The 16,226-nt window shown below is 42.0% G+C and overlaps 1 protein-coding gene across 2 annotated transcripts in view; it reads left to right on the top strand.

Annotated features, from left to right (window-relative positions):
- The first annotated feature begins 44 nt into the window (after positions 1-44).
- The window catches only part of ZMYND8 (zinc finger MYND-type containing 8), a 102,209-nt gene continuing 86,027 nt past the window's right edge, over positions 45-16,226 (top strand). The window contains exons 1-2 of one of the 2 annotated variants that reach the window (XM_063145704.1): positions 45-101; positions 6,297-6,340. In XM_063145704.1, coding sequence (XP_063001774.1) covers positions 6,333-6,340 — 8 coding nt within the window. In that variant the 5' untranslated portion in view covers positions 45-101; positions 6,297-6,332. Of the gene's footprint in view, positions 122-6,296; positions 6,341-16,226 lie in introns of both variants that reach the window. The other variant, XM_063145712.1, reaches the window with a different exon arrangement.

The raw sequence follows: 16,226 nt of genomic DNA, 5'->3' as shown, positions 1-16,226 counted from the left end.
GGTGGGCCCCGCTAGCGTCCCTCCACTAGTTTTCGCTCTCTTGTGCCTGTAGTGGAGACAACATTTTCTGAGGAGTTTTAACTGGGAAGAAAGAGCAGCAGGTATCTTTAGACCCCGTGTGGTAAATATACTTTTCCAATGTGCTTCCTTACCTTTATCGTAATCGTGGGACGAGCTTCTTTCTGAAACTGGGACGCACTTGTGAAACTGGGGGTGGAGGTGGGGGGAGGGGAGCCTGTTTTCTCCAAAGTAACCCCATTGAACTTCGTGAGGATTACTTGGGAGAAATGCACAGGGATTACACTTTAAGTACATTTAATTTGGAACAACTCGTCCTGAATCCGGTTCAAAGGCAGAACCCACAAGCTCAGCAGCAACACAGCACGTGCTTTGATGGGGAGGTGGGGTGGGGTAATAAATAAATAAATCTGAGCCGGGAGGCCTGGGGAAGACATTACCTGAGACCCTGGCCCGCCCTGACGAATCTCTCCATAAAGTGTGTTTTTATGGCGAGGATCTACAAATAGCCTGTGGTCCTCCAGATGTTCTAGGGCTACAACTACCATCATCCCTGACAATTGGCCATGCTGGCTGGGGCATATGGGAGTGAGGAGTCCACAGGTTCTTCTCCTGCCTTGTGGCCAGATCTATATTTATTTTTAAACACATCCTTTCCTGCTTTTAAATCTGGATTTCCAAAGCAGCTTTCAAAACAATAACTTTAAAAAGAAATACTACCTAGAAAGAGAGTTCCTAAATGATTTATTTGCGAGCAAGACCCTTGGCATGCCATGCCCTCTCCCAGGATACTCCAGTGCATTACCTCCAACTACCCCACCCTGCTTTTTCATTTCCCATTCCCTCCCGCCCCCAGCATGTCAAGTCTGTGTTCCATGCCCACCAAACAAGCTTAGTCCTCATTTTGCTGTTCTTGTGTTCTTCCCCCGTCCCCAGTCCAAACATTGTTTGTACTTCTACAAACCCTGAGATTTCCCCCAGCCTGCTCTCTGTCTTGTGTATGGATGATGCCATTTTGGCTACGTGATCCATATGGAGAATGAATTTGCTATTAGTATATATGATTATTTATTTGTATCCCTAATAAATACAATTCTGTACCCATTTACCTGGGAATAAGTTTTATGGAATACATTGGGAGTGACTTCTGAGTAGACATGTAGAGGATTACACTCTAAAGTTGAGATATAAATTCCTCCAATGTGGCTAACAAGTAAAATAAAAAATACACAGCAAGACATTATTGATCAAAACATAACTAATCAGGATCATTCTGCAATGCAGGTGGTAGGGAAGGGGACAGTCCAGTAGGACCTGGGCTCTGGTGTCTTCTACCTTCAATCTCCTGCGCCTTCCTAGAGATGTAAAATTTCCAGAAATTTTGAAGACATGGAAAAAGAACCATTTCCCCCCAGGGGTGTGGGGGAGGGGAAAGGAAATTTGAGGGGAATGCAATATAAGCACTTTTTACAGAAAGAAAGTCACTTTGTTACTTTAAGAACATAAAATGTAATTATGTACAAGTTATTTTGGCATAAAATTATTACATTTGGTATATTAAAAGTACAGTGTATTCATACAATTATTTCAAATTGAATTTACTTCCTTAAATTTTTACTTTGTGTGTGTGTAACAAATGAAGCTACAAGCTCCTTGAACTGTAAGGAACCTCTTTGGTTTTGCCAGTTTATGAGGAGCAGGCAAAAACCATTTTTAAAAAGCAGAAGAAACCATCAACATCAGTAACAAAGAAAATTATTTATGTCTCCGCTTGTCATCCACAGTGTCAAACAGACATAAAGCACCCATTCCCATAAAAATAACTGAGAAAAAGGGTGGACCAAGATTCAATGAATATGCATGAAATTTAATCAGACTCATTTTCTGAACTGTAGCTATCACTATCAGTTTCAGTCTCTGCTTCAATGGCAGTGCCCCCTAGAGGCAGAAATGCATCTTGCTCTTGCGTTTGAGAGTTTTAGTTTCAGTTTGCAACTTAGGACTTGCTTGTCCTCAGTGCACCAAAATCATAATAATCTGATACTGTACATAGTTTTTTTTAGAAATCATTTGTAGAAGTATATATATGAACAGCTTGTCTTAAACATTTTATTCATCATGCTAAACTAAAACATTCTATAATCCATTTTTTTTTAAAAAAAAATCAATTTTGGGGGGGGAAATAAAAGGCTTCGGGGGAAAAACAGAACCCACGTGCACCGCACCCCCATTTTTTCTGAATTTTTCCAGTTTTTACCCCAGGCCTTCTCATCTGTACTCCTTCCCAGATTGCTTGGAGAAGGCCCCAGGTTTAATCGCAGACATTCTGAGCTAAAAAATTAGTACACATGAGGCAGGAGGATTGAAAAACAAGAAGTTGCAGAGATGCTGCTGGTCAGAGTAGTAGTCCATACTGGCTAACTGGAACAAAAGAGGGCAGACAGTGGGATACTATAATATTCTGAAGTGTTCAAAGCACTTCATTTGCAAGATCTTTGTAACATTTGATAAGTAGAGCAGTATTATTATCCCCATATTGCTACTGAGGTGAAGAAAGATTGGCCTGCCAGCTCCTAGAACAGATGGGTGACTTGCCAGATGTTTTGGACTACAGTTCCCATGATCTCTCACCATTGGCTATGCTGCTAGGGCTGATGGATGTCATAAGCCAAAACATCAGGCAGGCCTAGGTTGCCCACCACTGTCCTAGAGGGCAAGAACAAATTGGGCCAAAAAACTGTAGCCACCTGCTGAAAGCTGTTGAATGCTGCAGAGAGTTGCAGTATAAGTGTGGTATGTGGATTGGGGAAACAGTGTGGTGCATGGGTGGGGAATGTATGGCTCTCCAGATGGGGATGGACTGCAACTCCCGTCATCCCTCATTGACTATACTGGCTAGGACTGATAGGAGTTCTCCATCCCTGATGTACAATAGGGGTGTATTATTATTACTTGATAAGATCTCTTAGAAATGATGTGTGCTATGAATCTGTAAGGGGGGGTATTGGATGCCCCAAAAGTGCTTTATCAAATTACATTTATACTGCAATCTATATAAAAGTAAGACTCAGTGAGTTCATTAGGTCTAACTGTGTGTTTAGGATTGCAGCCTTACTGTATCTCTTTATTGCATTTTATATTGATCCCATAGTTTTAATTGAACATGGGAAGCTGGCTTGTACTGAGTCAGACCCTTGGACTAGCTAGCCCAGTATTGTTGACACTGACTGGCAGCAGCTCTCCAGAGTTTTAGGCAGGACTTTTTCCAGCCTACCTGGAGATGTTAGTGATCGAACCTAGGACCTGCAGGCAAAACAGGTGCTCTACCACTGAGGTATGCCCCCTCCTGATGATTTTCTGTCTTTTACACATATGAAGTAGTTTAGCAGGGGTGGAGAATATGTGGCCCTTCAGATATTGCTGGACCGCAACTCCTGTCATTATCATCCCTCACCATTGCCTATGCTGGTTAGAACTGGTGAGAGTTGCAGTCCAATAACATCTGGAGGGCCACACATTCCTCATCCATGGCCAATGATGAGGAATGAGGGGAGATGTGGCCCTCCAGATGTTTTGACCTAGAAGTTGCCCACCTCTCGTCTAAAAGATGCCTGCTGGAATAGAAATTAAAAGAGGCATAAACAATGGAAGTTTAAGTGCCACAGTGGAAGAGGCTCTCTGATCCACATTTCTCTAGTTTTCAGTTAATTTCATATAAGAACAGAAAAATTAATGAGATTTAGAAAGAGAACGGGGGGAAAGAAAAAGCCTCCTCTCTTCCTTCTGTCTTCACAGCCGTCTCCTTGGACTCAGCCGTCTCCTCCTTTAACTCCTCCTTATCTTCAACTCTTGATAATCTTGCTCCATCTACAACTCGAATAGTTCGCCCCTCTCAACCCCAACCGTGGCTCACCTCTTTCCTCCGCTACCTTCGCTCTTGTTCCCGGGCAGCCGAACGCCTGTGGCGTAAGACCAGGGACTGGGCGGACTTTGTCCATTACAAATTTGTTCTCTCCTCTTTCTCTTCTGCCATTTCACTGGCCAAACAGCAGCACTACTCAACGCTGATCCAGTCAAATGCTAGGCACCCTCAGCGGCTCTTCGCGTCCTTCAATTCTCTTCTGAAGCCTAATCCACCGTCTCTCCCCGCCTCTCTGTCTGCCAATGACTTTGCCTCTTTCTTCAGTGCTAAAATCCAAACTATTCGCTCCGATCTGGCCAGCTCTGCTCCGCTTCCAGCTCCTGTTCCTCACCTGTCAGTTCCTCCTGCAACTCTCTCGGCGTTCCCTTCGGTCTCAGCTGATGAACTGTCTAAAATACTGCGCTCGTCGAAGCCTTCCACTTGTTCCCGTGATCTGATTCCCTCTTGCGTCTTTATTAATCTCATCCCCGCTATCCTCCCGTCCTTGCTTCACATCATTAATTCTTCTCTGTCCTCTGGTTCATTTCCTTCTGCTTTTAAACATGCTACAGTCTCTCCCATTCTCAAAAAACCCACTCTTGATCGACTATCTCTGTCTAACTACCGACCTGTCTCTCTGTTGCCTCTTGTCTCAAAGATCCTGGAACGTGTGGCCTACTCTCGTTGTCTTGAGTTTCTCTCTAGTAACTCTGCTCTGGATCCCTTTCAATCTGGATTCCATCCTTTGCATTCCACTGAAACAGCCCTTACCAAGATCACCAATGATCTTCTTACTGCCAAGTCTAAAGGCCATTATTCCGTTCTTATTCTCCTTGATCTAACTGCAGCCTTTGACACGGTTGATCACGATCTTCTCTTAGATTCCCTCCATGACCTTGGACTCTGTGGCTCTGTCTATAACTGGTTCGCCTCCTATCTAGAGGGTCGCTCTTTCAGCGTGTCGGCTAACGGCACCTCGTCCTCCTCTTTTCCCCTTTCAGTAGGGGTTCCGCAAGGCTCGGTGCTTGGCCCGTTGTTGTTTTCTTTATACATGCTGCCCTTGGGTAAGCTTATTCAATCTCATGGCCTCCAATATCACCTGTATGCCGATGATACACAGTTATATCTCTCATCTCCGGAACTTTCTCCTGATGTTCACGATCGTATCTCGGCATGTCTTTCAGATATCTCAGCCTGGCTGCTTCATCGTCGTTTGAAACTTAATATGGCAAAAACTGAACTGATTGTTTTTCCTCCTAAACCTTCTCCTCACCTCTCATTCTCTCTTACTGTCAACGATGTCACGCTTACTCCGGTCAAGGAAGCTCGTAGTCTTGGCTTTATATTTGATTCCTCGCTCTCCTTTATTCCTCATATCGAGGCAGTAGCTAAATCCTGTTGTTTCTTCCTGTATAATATTGCCAGGATTCGACCATTTTTGTCTGTCTCTTCTGCCAAGACTCTCGTTCACGCACTGGTTATCTCTCGGTTGGACTACTGCAACCTTCTTCTCTCTGGCCTTCCTTCATCTCACATCAGTCTGGTCTCTGTCCACCACTCTGCTGCCAAGATCATCTTCTTGGCCCGCCGCTCTGACCATGTCACTCCACTTCTGAAATCTCTTCATTGGCTTCCAATTCACTCCAGAATCCAATATAAACTTCTCCTGTTGACCTTCAAAGCTTTTCACGGTCTAGCTCCTGCCTATCTCTCCTCTCTCATCTCACACTATTGCCCCGCTTGTGCTCTCCGCTCCTCTGATGCCATGCTTCTCGCCTGCCCAAGGGCCTCTACTTCCCTTACTCGGCTTCGTCCTTTTTCTTCTGCTGCCCCTTACGCCTGGAACGCTCTTCCAGAACACTTGAGAACTACAAACTCAATCACAGCTTTTAAAACTCAGCTAAAAACTTTTCTTTTCCCTATAGCTTTTAAATATTGAGTTTGTTCTGACTCTATACTGTTAGCTTCACCCTATCCGGTGCCTGTTTACACTTCCCTGTGCCTGTTTGCATTCTCTTTCCCTCCTTATTGTTTACTACAACTTTATTAGATTGTAAGCCTATGCGGCAGGGTCTTGCTATTTACTGTGTAATCTGTACAGCACCATGTACATTGATGGTGCTATATAAATAAACAATAATAAATAATAATAATAATAGATCAGACTTTCACTTTTACTTTAGAGGGACATATGCTGTGATTATTTTCTGTTTTGAAGATGACAGTATTTTGTGTTGTTTCTACATCCCTAGCTTATCTATTTGAATATTAATGTACCAAAATATATTATAAACAAAACATGGAAAAATTAACTATATTGGTCTTTTTTTTTCTGCACCTGGAATCTAAACCCAAATTTGTCTGATCTGTTTTTCAGAGTTGTAAAAGAAAGTCACACAAGAACTTCGTTGCCATGATGGGGTAAGTACAAACTAAAATAGCCAAGTCTAATGTACTAGAGTTGGTGTAAAAGATATCAAGGGTGCAATCTGAACTCGAAATCCAATGGGCATTCTATGCAGGGTGGGAGATCGGCTCCACACTCCTATCACGCAGCCATTTTCATGAGATGGGTGATTTTGCCCTTCTACCGGGGGTTCTGTGGAGAGGCAGGGAAGGAAACTGGGGTGGCTGGAATGTTCTTCATAAGCCGCCTGCCCCAGTTCCAACCCCTAACACAGAACTACCCCCTTTCCCTCCTCTCTGAGCTCATGTTTGCGAGGTCATAGAGGCAGCCGGCATGGTTTTCTGCTCTCCGGCTGCGAGGGGGCGGGGAGCTTGGACTCCTGGGTCCAAGGTCGGAGCACTGTCTGACCTCAAATCCAGGCATCTGAAATATCCTATGGCTCTCCAAACTCTGTCTTGGGGCCATAGGATTGCTCCCTAAGAAAGTTTGGAAATCAAACTGAAGTGTTTCACAAGAGCAGATTGCTGTAGATAGCATGTAGGGCATTATCCTGTAACCTCTGCACTCTTGGGATATATCGCTGCATTGTAGTGGAATTCTGTGTGTGTAGGAATAGTTCCTGTTCTGCTCTGTGTGTCTGGGCTGTGTCCTGCTAAGCAAATATACTCAGGCAGCAGTGGCAAAACGGAGTAGAATGTCTGACCTTTGCCAACTGAGAGCCTACATGTGTGTGGCAATGAGTGCTTCTGCTGTGTGGGAGATCCTGCTCCCCATTCTTGGGAGGAAGAGTGTTAGAGCAGATTAGTTCAGACAAATTTTGTCATATAGCACAAGGGGTAGCAGGAAAGAGACAGTTGCAGCAGTTCTACATTATAGCATAATTGCCCCCTTCCCTTGCTTATTGATTGTTCTGGCACCTATTGTCACTGAAATGGAGTGGGTGTTGGGTATTTATGTCTGGACACCCCAAGGCAAGGTAGTTGTAAGGGTCCTGCGAAAAGAAGGGTTAGCAATGTGCTCAAGTTTCTATATGTGTTCTGAAGACAAGCTGTTTGCATAAAGTGCACTTTCTCCCAGTTTCCCATAACCAGAGTTCTCCCTTGTGAGCTCTAAGTCGGCACAACATTGGCCAACAAGATAAAGCTTCATGTTGCATACCCCATTAACTGAGTTGTGGTCTTCCTATATGGGGTTTATATATACTATTGGTAGTGTGCTGTGATTGGGTTTTGACTTGTTCCATATCCTGTACTCTACTGTGATAATATGGATGGGGCGGTCATTGTTAGGGGTGGTGGTTTTCCTCTAATTTATTTTTCCCTTCAAGTGAAAGAGGGAAGGAAGTTCTTTGCACCAGGTCCGGGGCTGATGTAAAGTTCCACAAATGACAAGTATGTAATTGTGGGCTGACTGAGTAGTATTGGTTTTGGTATAAATATCTCCTTCCCTATGCCACCCCCATACTGCCTTTAACTGCCCCATTTCAAACGTTCTTCTGTTTCATCTTCACTGGCACTATCATTGGACCAGTGGAGTGTTCTTCTGGCCTTTCCAAGCTGTTCCACTGGCATATCTGGGTTGCGTTTGAGAAACAGGACTTTGCCATATCCTATTGCCCCTCTGCCAGCATTATTAAGCATAGGATTGACCCTTTATATGCCAAAATGAAGCTAATAATGTGTGTAATGAAGAACTGTATGTTCAAGTGTAGTTAGAAGTGTACATTTAATGGCCGTTTCACAATAGCATAAGCAATAAACCCAGGCAGCACAGAGTGTACGCTCAAGAGGGAACCACAGCTCTCTAATAAGTATGTCCATATTATACATTTTTTAGATAAACACTTAAAGAATGTAATGCAGGAAGAGGCTCAAAGGAAGTGTATCAGTCAAATTTCAATCCCAATCATATTTACTGAAGTCTCAAGTGAATTCATTGGGACTTCCCTCCAAGTAAACATTTATATTTGTATTTAGCAAGAGTCCTAAGTCTGGGTAGTGTGAATACAGTTTTGTGTGTTACTCATTTGTTTAGTGCATTTAGAAAAGGTAGAATGGTGATCAAAAATGAATGATTTGTATTTCTTGAAGAGTTGCATAGTGTCAACTTTTTGAAGTTTCTTTTTGGTATGGGGAGCACTCGTACATGATCTGTCAAAGTGTTAGTTACAAAATTATAAGTTTTGTGCTTTTTGTCTGCCTCTGATCAGGACTGGCAGAGGTGGGGCCAGTTGGCATGGGCCTACGATTTTGAGGGGGCCTACTCCGAGTCCCCCTGTGCAAAGTTACTTGATTTTTCTGTTGTTGTTGATTTATATGCCCAAAGAAAAGCATGTAAAGCATTTCTGAATGTAAAGAAGTGATGTCTTAATACATCTTGAATAAAAGTGCTTGCCATTACCTTTTTTTATAAATCGTTCTAGTTCATAATCTAGAACTGATTAAAAAATACTTAATGAGCACTTTGAAATGGGGCCTACATTTCCCATCTGGCCTGGGCCTACTACCAGCTTTGCCTGGCTCTGCCTCTGATCAGTACTTCATTCAAATGAGAAACAAGCTCTTTTCACACTAATTTATCAGTGACAGCCATTTAATAGAACCAAGTAAATCTGTGATGGACATTTCACAGATAAACTTGATCAGATTGAATCCATGGAGAGAGACACTTCTTCAGGAAGATCTAATTAAGATAATGTGATTAATCAGATGTAATTTTAAACAAATGATTTAGAATGATTTTTAACATTTCTGACAATAGTGACCATGCCCGCTTTTGGGGTGGCGGGGAGACTGTTTGTAAAACAAATACATGGCAAAGTGTGAGTAACCTATGTTCAAATATATATTTTTAGTCTTTTTGGCTCTAATGGATTAATGACAGAAAACCTTTACCATAATTTCCATATTTTGTAGTAAAAATGAATGATTTTTTTTTAAAAAAAGCTGCTGCTGTTGAAACTTTTAATGGTGATTTTTAAGAAGGGTTTTCATGATTAAAATACTGTGTTAACTTACGAAGGGACATCCATTTGCACCATTTTTATCTTAGCAAAACTGTTTTAATGCAAATGCTTAATGAGATCTTAACAGACTGCTCACAGACCAACACAAACTTAAGTGAACTTATTTATCTTTATTTATTAATTAACAACATTTATATTTCATTTGAAACGAATCCAATAGAGTTGGATGTTATCAGCATACTGATGGAACCTCACCCCAAATCCCGTATTGCCTACACTGGATACGAGCATTGGAAACAAGATTGTACCTTGAGGCACCCCGCAGGAGGCCTGAATACAGTCCCCCAGAACTATTCTTTGGAAGCTGCTCTGTAGTGGAACCACTGTAAAAAGGTGCCCCCAACTCCCAGTCCACAGAGGCAATCCAGGAGGATACCATGATTAATGGTATCCAAAGTCTTAAACAACTTGAAACCAGGATACTTGAGAGAGCGCCTTCTCCCTTACCCACCTGCCTGGTCACTGAGGTCATCAGAGGGCATGCTCCTGGTGGTTCCACATGGACCTATGGCCCCATTGGAGTCCACTGTGAGAAGGGCCTTCTTTGGAACTCCCTGCTCCTGGAGGTCAAGCAGGCACAACACTGTGTTGTTTCTGGCACCTCCTGAAAATAGCTCTATTCAAAGAAGCATACCTTGACCAGCCATGGTTTTTATTGGCATTCTGTTTTTTAAAAAGAATAATCTTAATATGGTGTTTTAATCTCTTTATCTTTTCACTATTTTACTTCTTATGTTCTCCGCTCCAGAATCTGTTTTAGATCTAAATGGTCTTTTTTTAGTTTGTGTTGTTTTTATTTTTGTAAACTGCTCTGGGATTTGTTTCAAATGAGAAGTGGTACACACACATACATACACACACTATAGTATCATGAGGCTGATACAAAGATAACTAATGGCTGGGAGAAAGCCAAAAATTCCTTATCCCACCATTTTTTCCTCTTGCAATTTACATGGTCCATTAGATCTCTAGTTAGTGTTAAACATGGAAATGTTGTACAGAAGTAATGTTAATTCATCCCTCCCTTGTCTGGCCTTGACCATAGTTTAGCAACAGAGAAGAGATGTGGACTGGGGAGGGAATGTGTAAGCCCACAAGCCTACTTATTTATTTATTTATTATATTTATATACCGCCCCATAGCCGAAGCTGTCTGGGCGGTTTACAAAAATTAAAAGCAGTGAACATTAAAAACAAATATACAAAAATTTAAAAGCATATAAACAACAATATGATTTGAAACAACATGCAGTACCCTAACCTCTTTTCAGTAGTATTAAAGGAAGCACCAAATCATCTAAGCCTGGGGCACATGTAAAGATAATTCTGTTTTTGTAATAAACAAACACTTAGTTACTGTAAACAAGGTGGCATACTCATTGCCCCTTCTTTTGCCACATAACAACAGTTGCTAAAGAAAACGGGTGAAATATACCTTACAATAACAAACCATTTGTGTATATCTGCAAACTTATGTTAGACCTGGTGGCCAATAAGAAATTGTATTTTTCACAATTTAGTTATTTGTGATTTCTCATAATTCAAAATAGAAGTTGAAAATTGTTGTGAGCTTGTATTTGGCTGTAGTTGCTAGAGAAACTGCCACCATTTAATTTTCTAAATAGTCTGCATCTGTTCCATTTGTTTTTTTTAACTGAAGTATGCAGTTTTTAAATTAAAACTAAACTAATGTCATTTCTCAGCAAAAATAATTAAATACATGAGTATGCTCACTTTTTCAATGGCATAATAATAATAATTGGCATTGTTTTCAATTAACTCCAACTCAATTATTTTGTTTTTTAAAAATGTCACGAGTCTGGTTTGAAGGATGTGTGAGGCCTATGATGAACCATATCACAGAATTATGGAATAGTAGAGTTGGAAGGGGCCAATAAGGCCATCGAGTCCAACCCCCTGCTCATTGCAGGAATCCACCTTAACGCATACCTGGCAGATAGCTCTCCCGCTTCCTCTCGAATGCCTCTAGTGTGGGAGAGCCCACAATTGCTCCTTAGGCAATTGATTCCATTGTCATACTGCTCTAACAGTCAGGAAGTTTTTCCTGATGTCCAGCCAGAATCTGGCTTTCTGTAACTTGAGCCCATTATTCCGTGTCCTGCACTCTGGGATGATCAAGAAGAGATCCTGGCTGTCCTTTGTGTGACAAACTTTCAAGTATTTGAAGAGAGCTATCATGTCTCCCCTCAGCCTTCTCTTCTCAAGGGTAAACATTCCCAGTTCTTTCAGTCTCTCCTCATAGGGCTTTGTTTCCAAACCCTTGATCATCCTCGTTGCCCTCCTCTGAACACGCTCCAGCTTGTCTGTGTGTTTCTTGAAGTGTGGTGCCCAGTACTGGATGCATTACTCAAAATGAAGCCTAACCGGTGCTGAATAGAGGGGAACCAGTACCTTGAGCGATTTGGAAGCTAGACTTTTATTAATGCATCCCAAAATAGCATTTGCTGTTTTTGCAGCCACATCACATTGTTGGCTCTTATTCAGCTTGTGATCTGCAACAATTCCAAGATCCTTCCCGCTTGTAGTATTGCTGAGCCAAGTATCCCCCATCTTGTAACTGTGCATTTGGTTTCTATTTCCTAAATGTAGAACTTGGCATTTATCCCTATTAAATTTCATTCTGTTGTTTTCAGCCCAGTGCTCACTTTGAAGTTTGTTTCTGTCTTCCGGTTATTAGCTATCCCACCCAATTTTGTGTTATCTGCAAATTTGATAACCATTCCCTGCACCTCCTTGTCCAAATCATTAATAAAGATGTGAAGAGCAGTGGGCCCAGGACTGAGGCCTATGGTACCCTGCTCATTACCTCCTCCCAGTTTGAGAAGGTACCATTGATAAGAACTCTTTGAGTCTGATTCTATAGCCAACTGTGGATCCACCTAATAGTTGTTCCATCTAGCCCACTTTTAGCTAGTTTGCTAATCAGAATATCATGGGGCACTTTGTCAAAAGCTTTGCTGAAGGCGAGATATATTATGTCAACAGCTTTCCCACAGTCCACAAGGGAGGTTACCTGATCAAAAAATGTGATCAGATTATTCTGGCATGATTTGTTCTTGACAAATCCATGTTGGCTTCTAGTAATCACTGCATTGTTTTCAAGGTGCTTGCAGATTGACTTCTTTATAATCTGCTCCAAAATTTCCCCAGGGATTGATGTTAGACTAACTGGTCTTTAGTTCCCACGTTCCTCCTTTTTACACTTTTTGAAGATAGGGACAACATTAGCCCTCTTCCAGTTGTCCGGCACTTCACCTATCTCCCATGATTTTGCAAGATAATAGACAGTGGTCCTGAGAGTTCTTCCTTTGTTACCCTAGGATGCAGTTCCTAGAGATTTGAACTTGTTCAAAGAAATTAGGCGCTCCTTGACCATTTTTTTTGTGTCACTCTCAAGTTGCAATCCTAACCCTTCAGCTTCACTTTTGCCATGGGGGTCACAGACCTGCTTTGGGGAAAAGACTGAGCCAAAGTAGGAATTGAGCACTTCGGCCTTTCCAGATGCTCTCAATTGGGCTGCCTGGCTCATCTGCCTGCCTTTCTGTGCAGGGATAAGTATTTTTAACATATAGTGCAACTCTGCCTCCCTTTCTGTTTCTTCTATCATTAGGGTTGCTTGTCATCTAAGCTGTATTACTGTTTTAGTCAGATCCTAAAGGTGCTTTCTTGAAACTCAGGCCTTTGCTAGACCAAGCTATATCCCGGGCTAATGCCCAGGATCAGGGAGGGATCATCCCTTCCTTGCCCCGGGATACCCTTTGGCTCCGGTTTTTCCCACCGTCTTCGGCTGAGCCCAGACCGTGAGCTTGTGGCCCGTTTCTGTGCCTTTACCCAGCTCCGCACGATTACTCGCACGGAGCCAAGAGCTGCGCCTATCAGGGTTAGGGTGAGGGGAGCGGGGAAATCATTTTTTTAAAAAAACAAAAACACTCACTGGTTGTCGCTGGAGCGCTCCTGCGCTCCTGTCTCTTAAAAAAAATATGGTGGGCACGACACCTCTTCTCTTGAGGTCGTCGCGCCTTGCGTATAAATGAGGGCGAGATCTCGCGTTATTCACAACACGAGGTCTCTCCTCCTCTCCCCCGGACTTTCAGTTAGGTCTAGCTAAGGCCATAGTTCCACTAAGATTAGTCGGGACTTCTTTCCCAAGTACACTGCTTAAGGCTACAACCTCTTTCCTTTTCTACTATTTAGAGGCAGGGTCACAAAAATACAGACAAAACTTCCACTCTCAGTGCCCTTGCCCTATTGTGACTGTAAAACCAGAGGTAAGCCTGCAAAGAGGTGAAACTGAGTCTTAAGGTGAAGTGTGCATATGCTTGTTCAGACTTTTCCCTGAATATTAGCCAAGGAGAAATTGACAAGGGGCTTCTTCAACTTGCTTTCAGCCTAGTCATTTATAGCAGGAGCAAACATTCAGGCTTTTCAGCCTTGGTGTGATGGTGCTGCAAGTCTCAAAATTCTTTCCCTCCCTCTCCCCCCACACCTTGAAATATGGTATAGCTCTGTCTTGTGCTGAAACAATAAGTGCTGCATTTTAAGTTTCTGGGAATTTCGGTAGAGTACAGTGCAAGAAGAAGGGAATATTCTGAAAAGGAAAAAAAATGGAGGTCAGAGCCTTCTCCCTTCCCAGGTAAGGATGAAATAATCCAAGTGTCTCTGTGTGAGGAAAGATGGCCGTTTGAGACTGAGGGAGACAGAGAGCTGAGTTGGGGACTCCATATCAGCATTTTCAGATGCTGGCCTTCTCTCTAGAGATCTGATGTGGGAACAGTAGCCTTTGCCTGTCTTAGTTGAGCCTCCTCCTATACTCAGCCTGTACACTTGTAAATAAAAAGAAATATAGTGGGCCTGTTCAGACAACATGCTAAACCATGGTTAGGCCACTAACCCTTTTGCAGCAAGTGGTTAGTGAGCATGTTTAAACCGTGGTTATGTAGCCACCATAGTTAGGAATGGTTCACACAACATGCTAAGCCATAATGTTTATTCAGAATGCTTAACCATTGTGGCTTAGCATGTCATCTGAAGAGGTCAATGTGTCAATAAGCTCCAGTGAGCTCTTTCCAAAGGAAACCAAACCTGAGTAAGTGCTGTGCCCCTGGAACTTCTCACTGCTCACAGATATAGTGTGCACCTTTTCTTTAATTGGGGTTGCTGATGACTGCTCTGTTTAGCTGTTAATCCTATACACAGGAAGGATTGTCTTTGGCTATGTTTGGTTGTACAATTCTGCTTCAGACTGATATTTCAAATACATGTATAAGTACAGCTCTTGCTATTATTTAATGTAACCTTTTCATGACTCCAGAGTAAGTAAACGCTAGGGGGTGCTGTATTTCTATTAACGTAAAGTGAGAAAACAGAAATAATTATTAACACCCTGCACTGTTCCTCTCATCTTCCTGGGCCACTTTTCTGTCCCCTTTTCTTCAGTAAATAATATACTAGTTAGTGGAGAACACAAAGGTAGAAGTGGACACGTAAAGAGAAACCATCTAATGACTATTTATGGCACAAGTGTCTGCACGCAGATATGACTTAAGACTATGGATAGAATTTAATTTAAATTTAATTACTACTTACAGTAAATCCTACAGGCCCAATCAGGAAGAATTCATCATACACAAGAGTGAGCTTGCAGATTCCTGGGTTAACTCGGCTGAATAGTATCTGGAATTGTCCTTGGAAGTAAATCCGTTTGAATTCAGCAGAGCTTACTTCCAAATAAATATTTTCAGGATTTAGGGGTTTGCCAAAAATTTCAGAGTAGATAATTCTTAGCCTAATTCTGTGTCTGCAACACTAACTACTAGTAAGTAGAGCCATCACAAAATCTTGGGATTTATAGTAGAAGAGGAGGAGGAGCTTAAAGCTGAATGAAGCACAATTGTTAACATCCGTCTTGGCAATAGGGGTTTTAAGGTTGTAGTCAGCCATCCAGCATATAAATGCCTACATTTATTTGTTTTATTTTATTACATTTTTATACCGCCCAATAGCTGAAGCTCTCTGGGCGGTTCACAAAAGTGAAAACCATAATGGTTTTAAAACATGTTGCAGAGTTATTTGAGCAATGGGTTACAAGGAGGAAAGGGAAATAACAAAAAAATCACCTACCTCCCCATTCTATGGGATTAAAGAGACATCCATCAGAGGAGGAACATCAGTTGGATACTATCCAAAATTTGTATCAGTATTCATTTCTAGTGTTTAGTAGCAATGACAGTCAGTGTTTTCCTACATCATGTTTCCTTCTCTGTTTTTAGCTACTTGAAGAGAATCAATTGCATGAACTAGCTATCGCCTTTTTGCATTTCACCTGCGGACAGCTAATAAAAATCTGCGAATTATATACCCAGGGTCAACCCACAGCCAAAAAAGGTGTATATGTTCCAGGGATAAAGCCAGGAACATGAATCAAGTGGAAAATGACATATTTGATTAAGCCAGCAGATAAATAACAAGCAGTTTGGTATGTGGGCCAATTGATGCGAAGTTTCTTCCTGCCGGTAGAATTGGCTGATATTTTTGGTCCTGGCAGTGGCAGCTAGAGCTTTCTGTTAACAGAACAACTGTGACATGTAGTTACTTGCAGAGGAAAAATACTCATCAGGTAGCACTTGCCTGTAGAAAGTATAAGTACCTTAAAAACACTCTTGCAATCATTAAAAATGAATACTTTTTACTCACTTGAGGTTGAACTACACATGACAGCTGCAGACCAGTGTCTTGGAATGCTGATTGTGCATCTCTGTGAAGCAGAATGGGGGCAATTTTAAGCAGGCACACATATCTACTAAACACATTTATCTGCCACTTTCACCCACAGTTTGTTCCCAGACTGTTACTTTT

This window comes from Elgaria multicarinata, chromosome 1 (assembly GCF_023053635.1).
Source record: "Elgaria multicarinata webbii isolate HBS135686 ecotype San Diego chromosome 1, rElgMul1.1.pri, whole genome shotgun sequence".
Taxonomy (NCBI): domain Eukaryota; kingdom Metazoa; phylum Chordata; class Lepidosauria; order Squamata; family Anguidae; genus Elgaria; species Elgaria multicarinata.
Note: the sequence above shows the minus strand (reverse complement) of the source record. Positions and strands in the feature narration are given on the sequence as shown.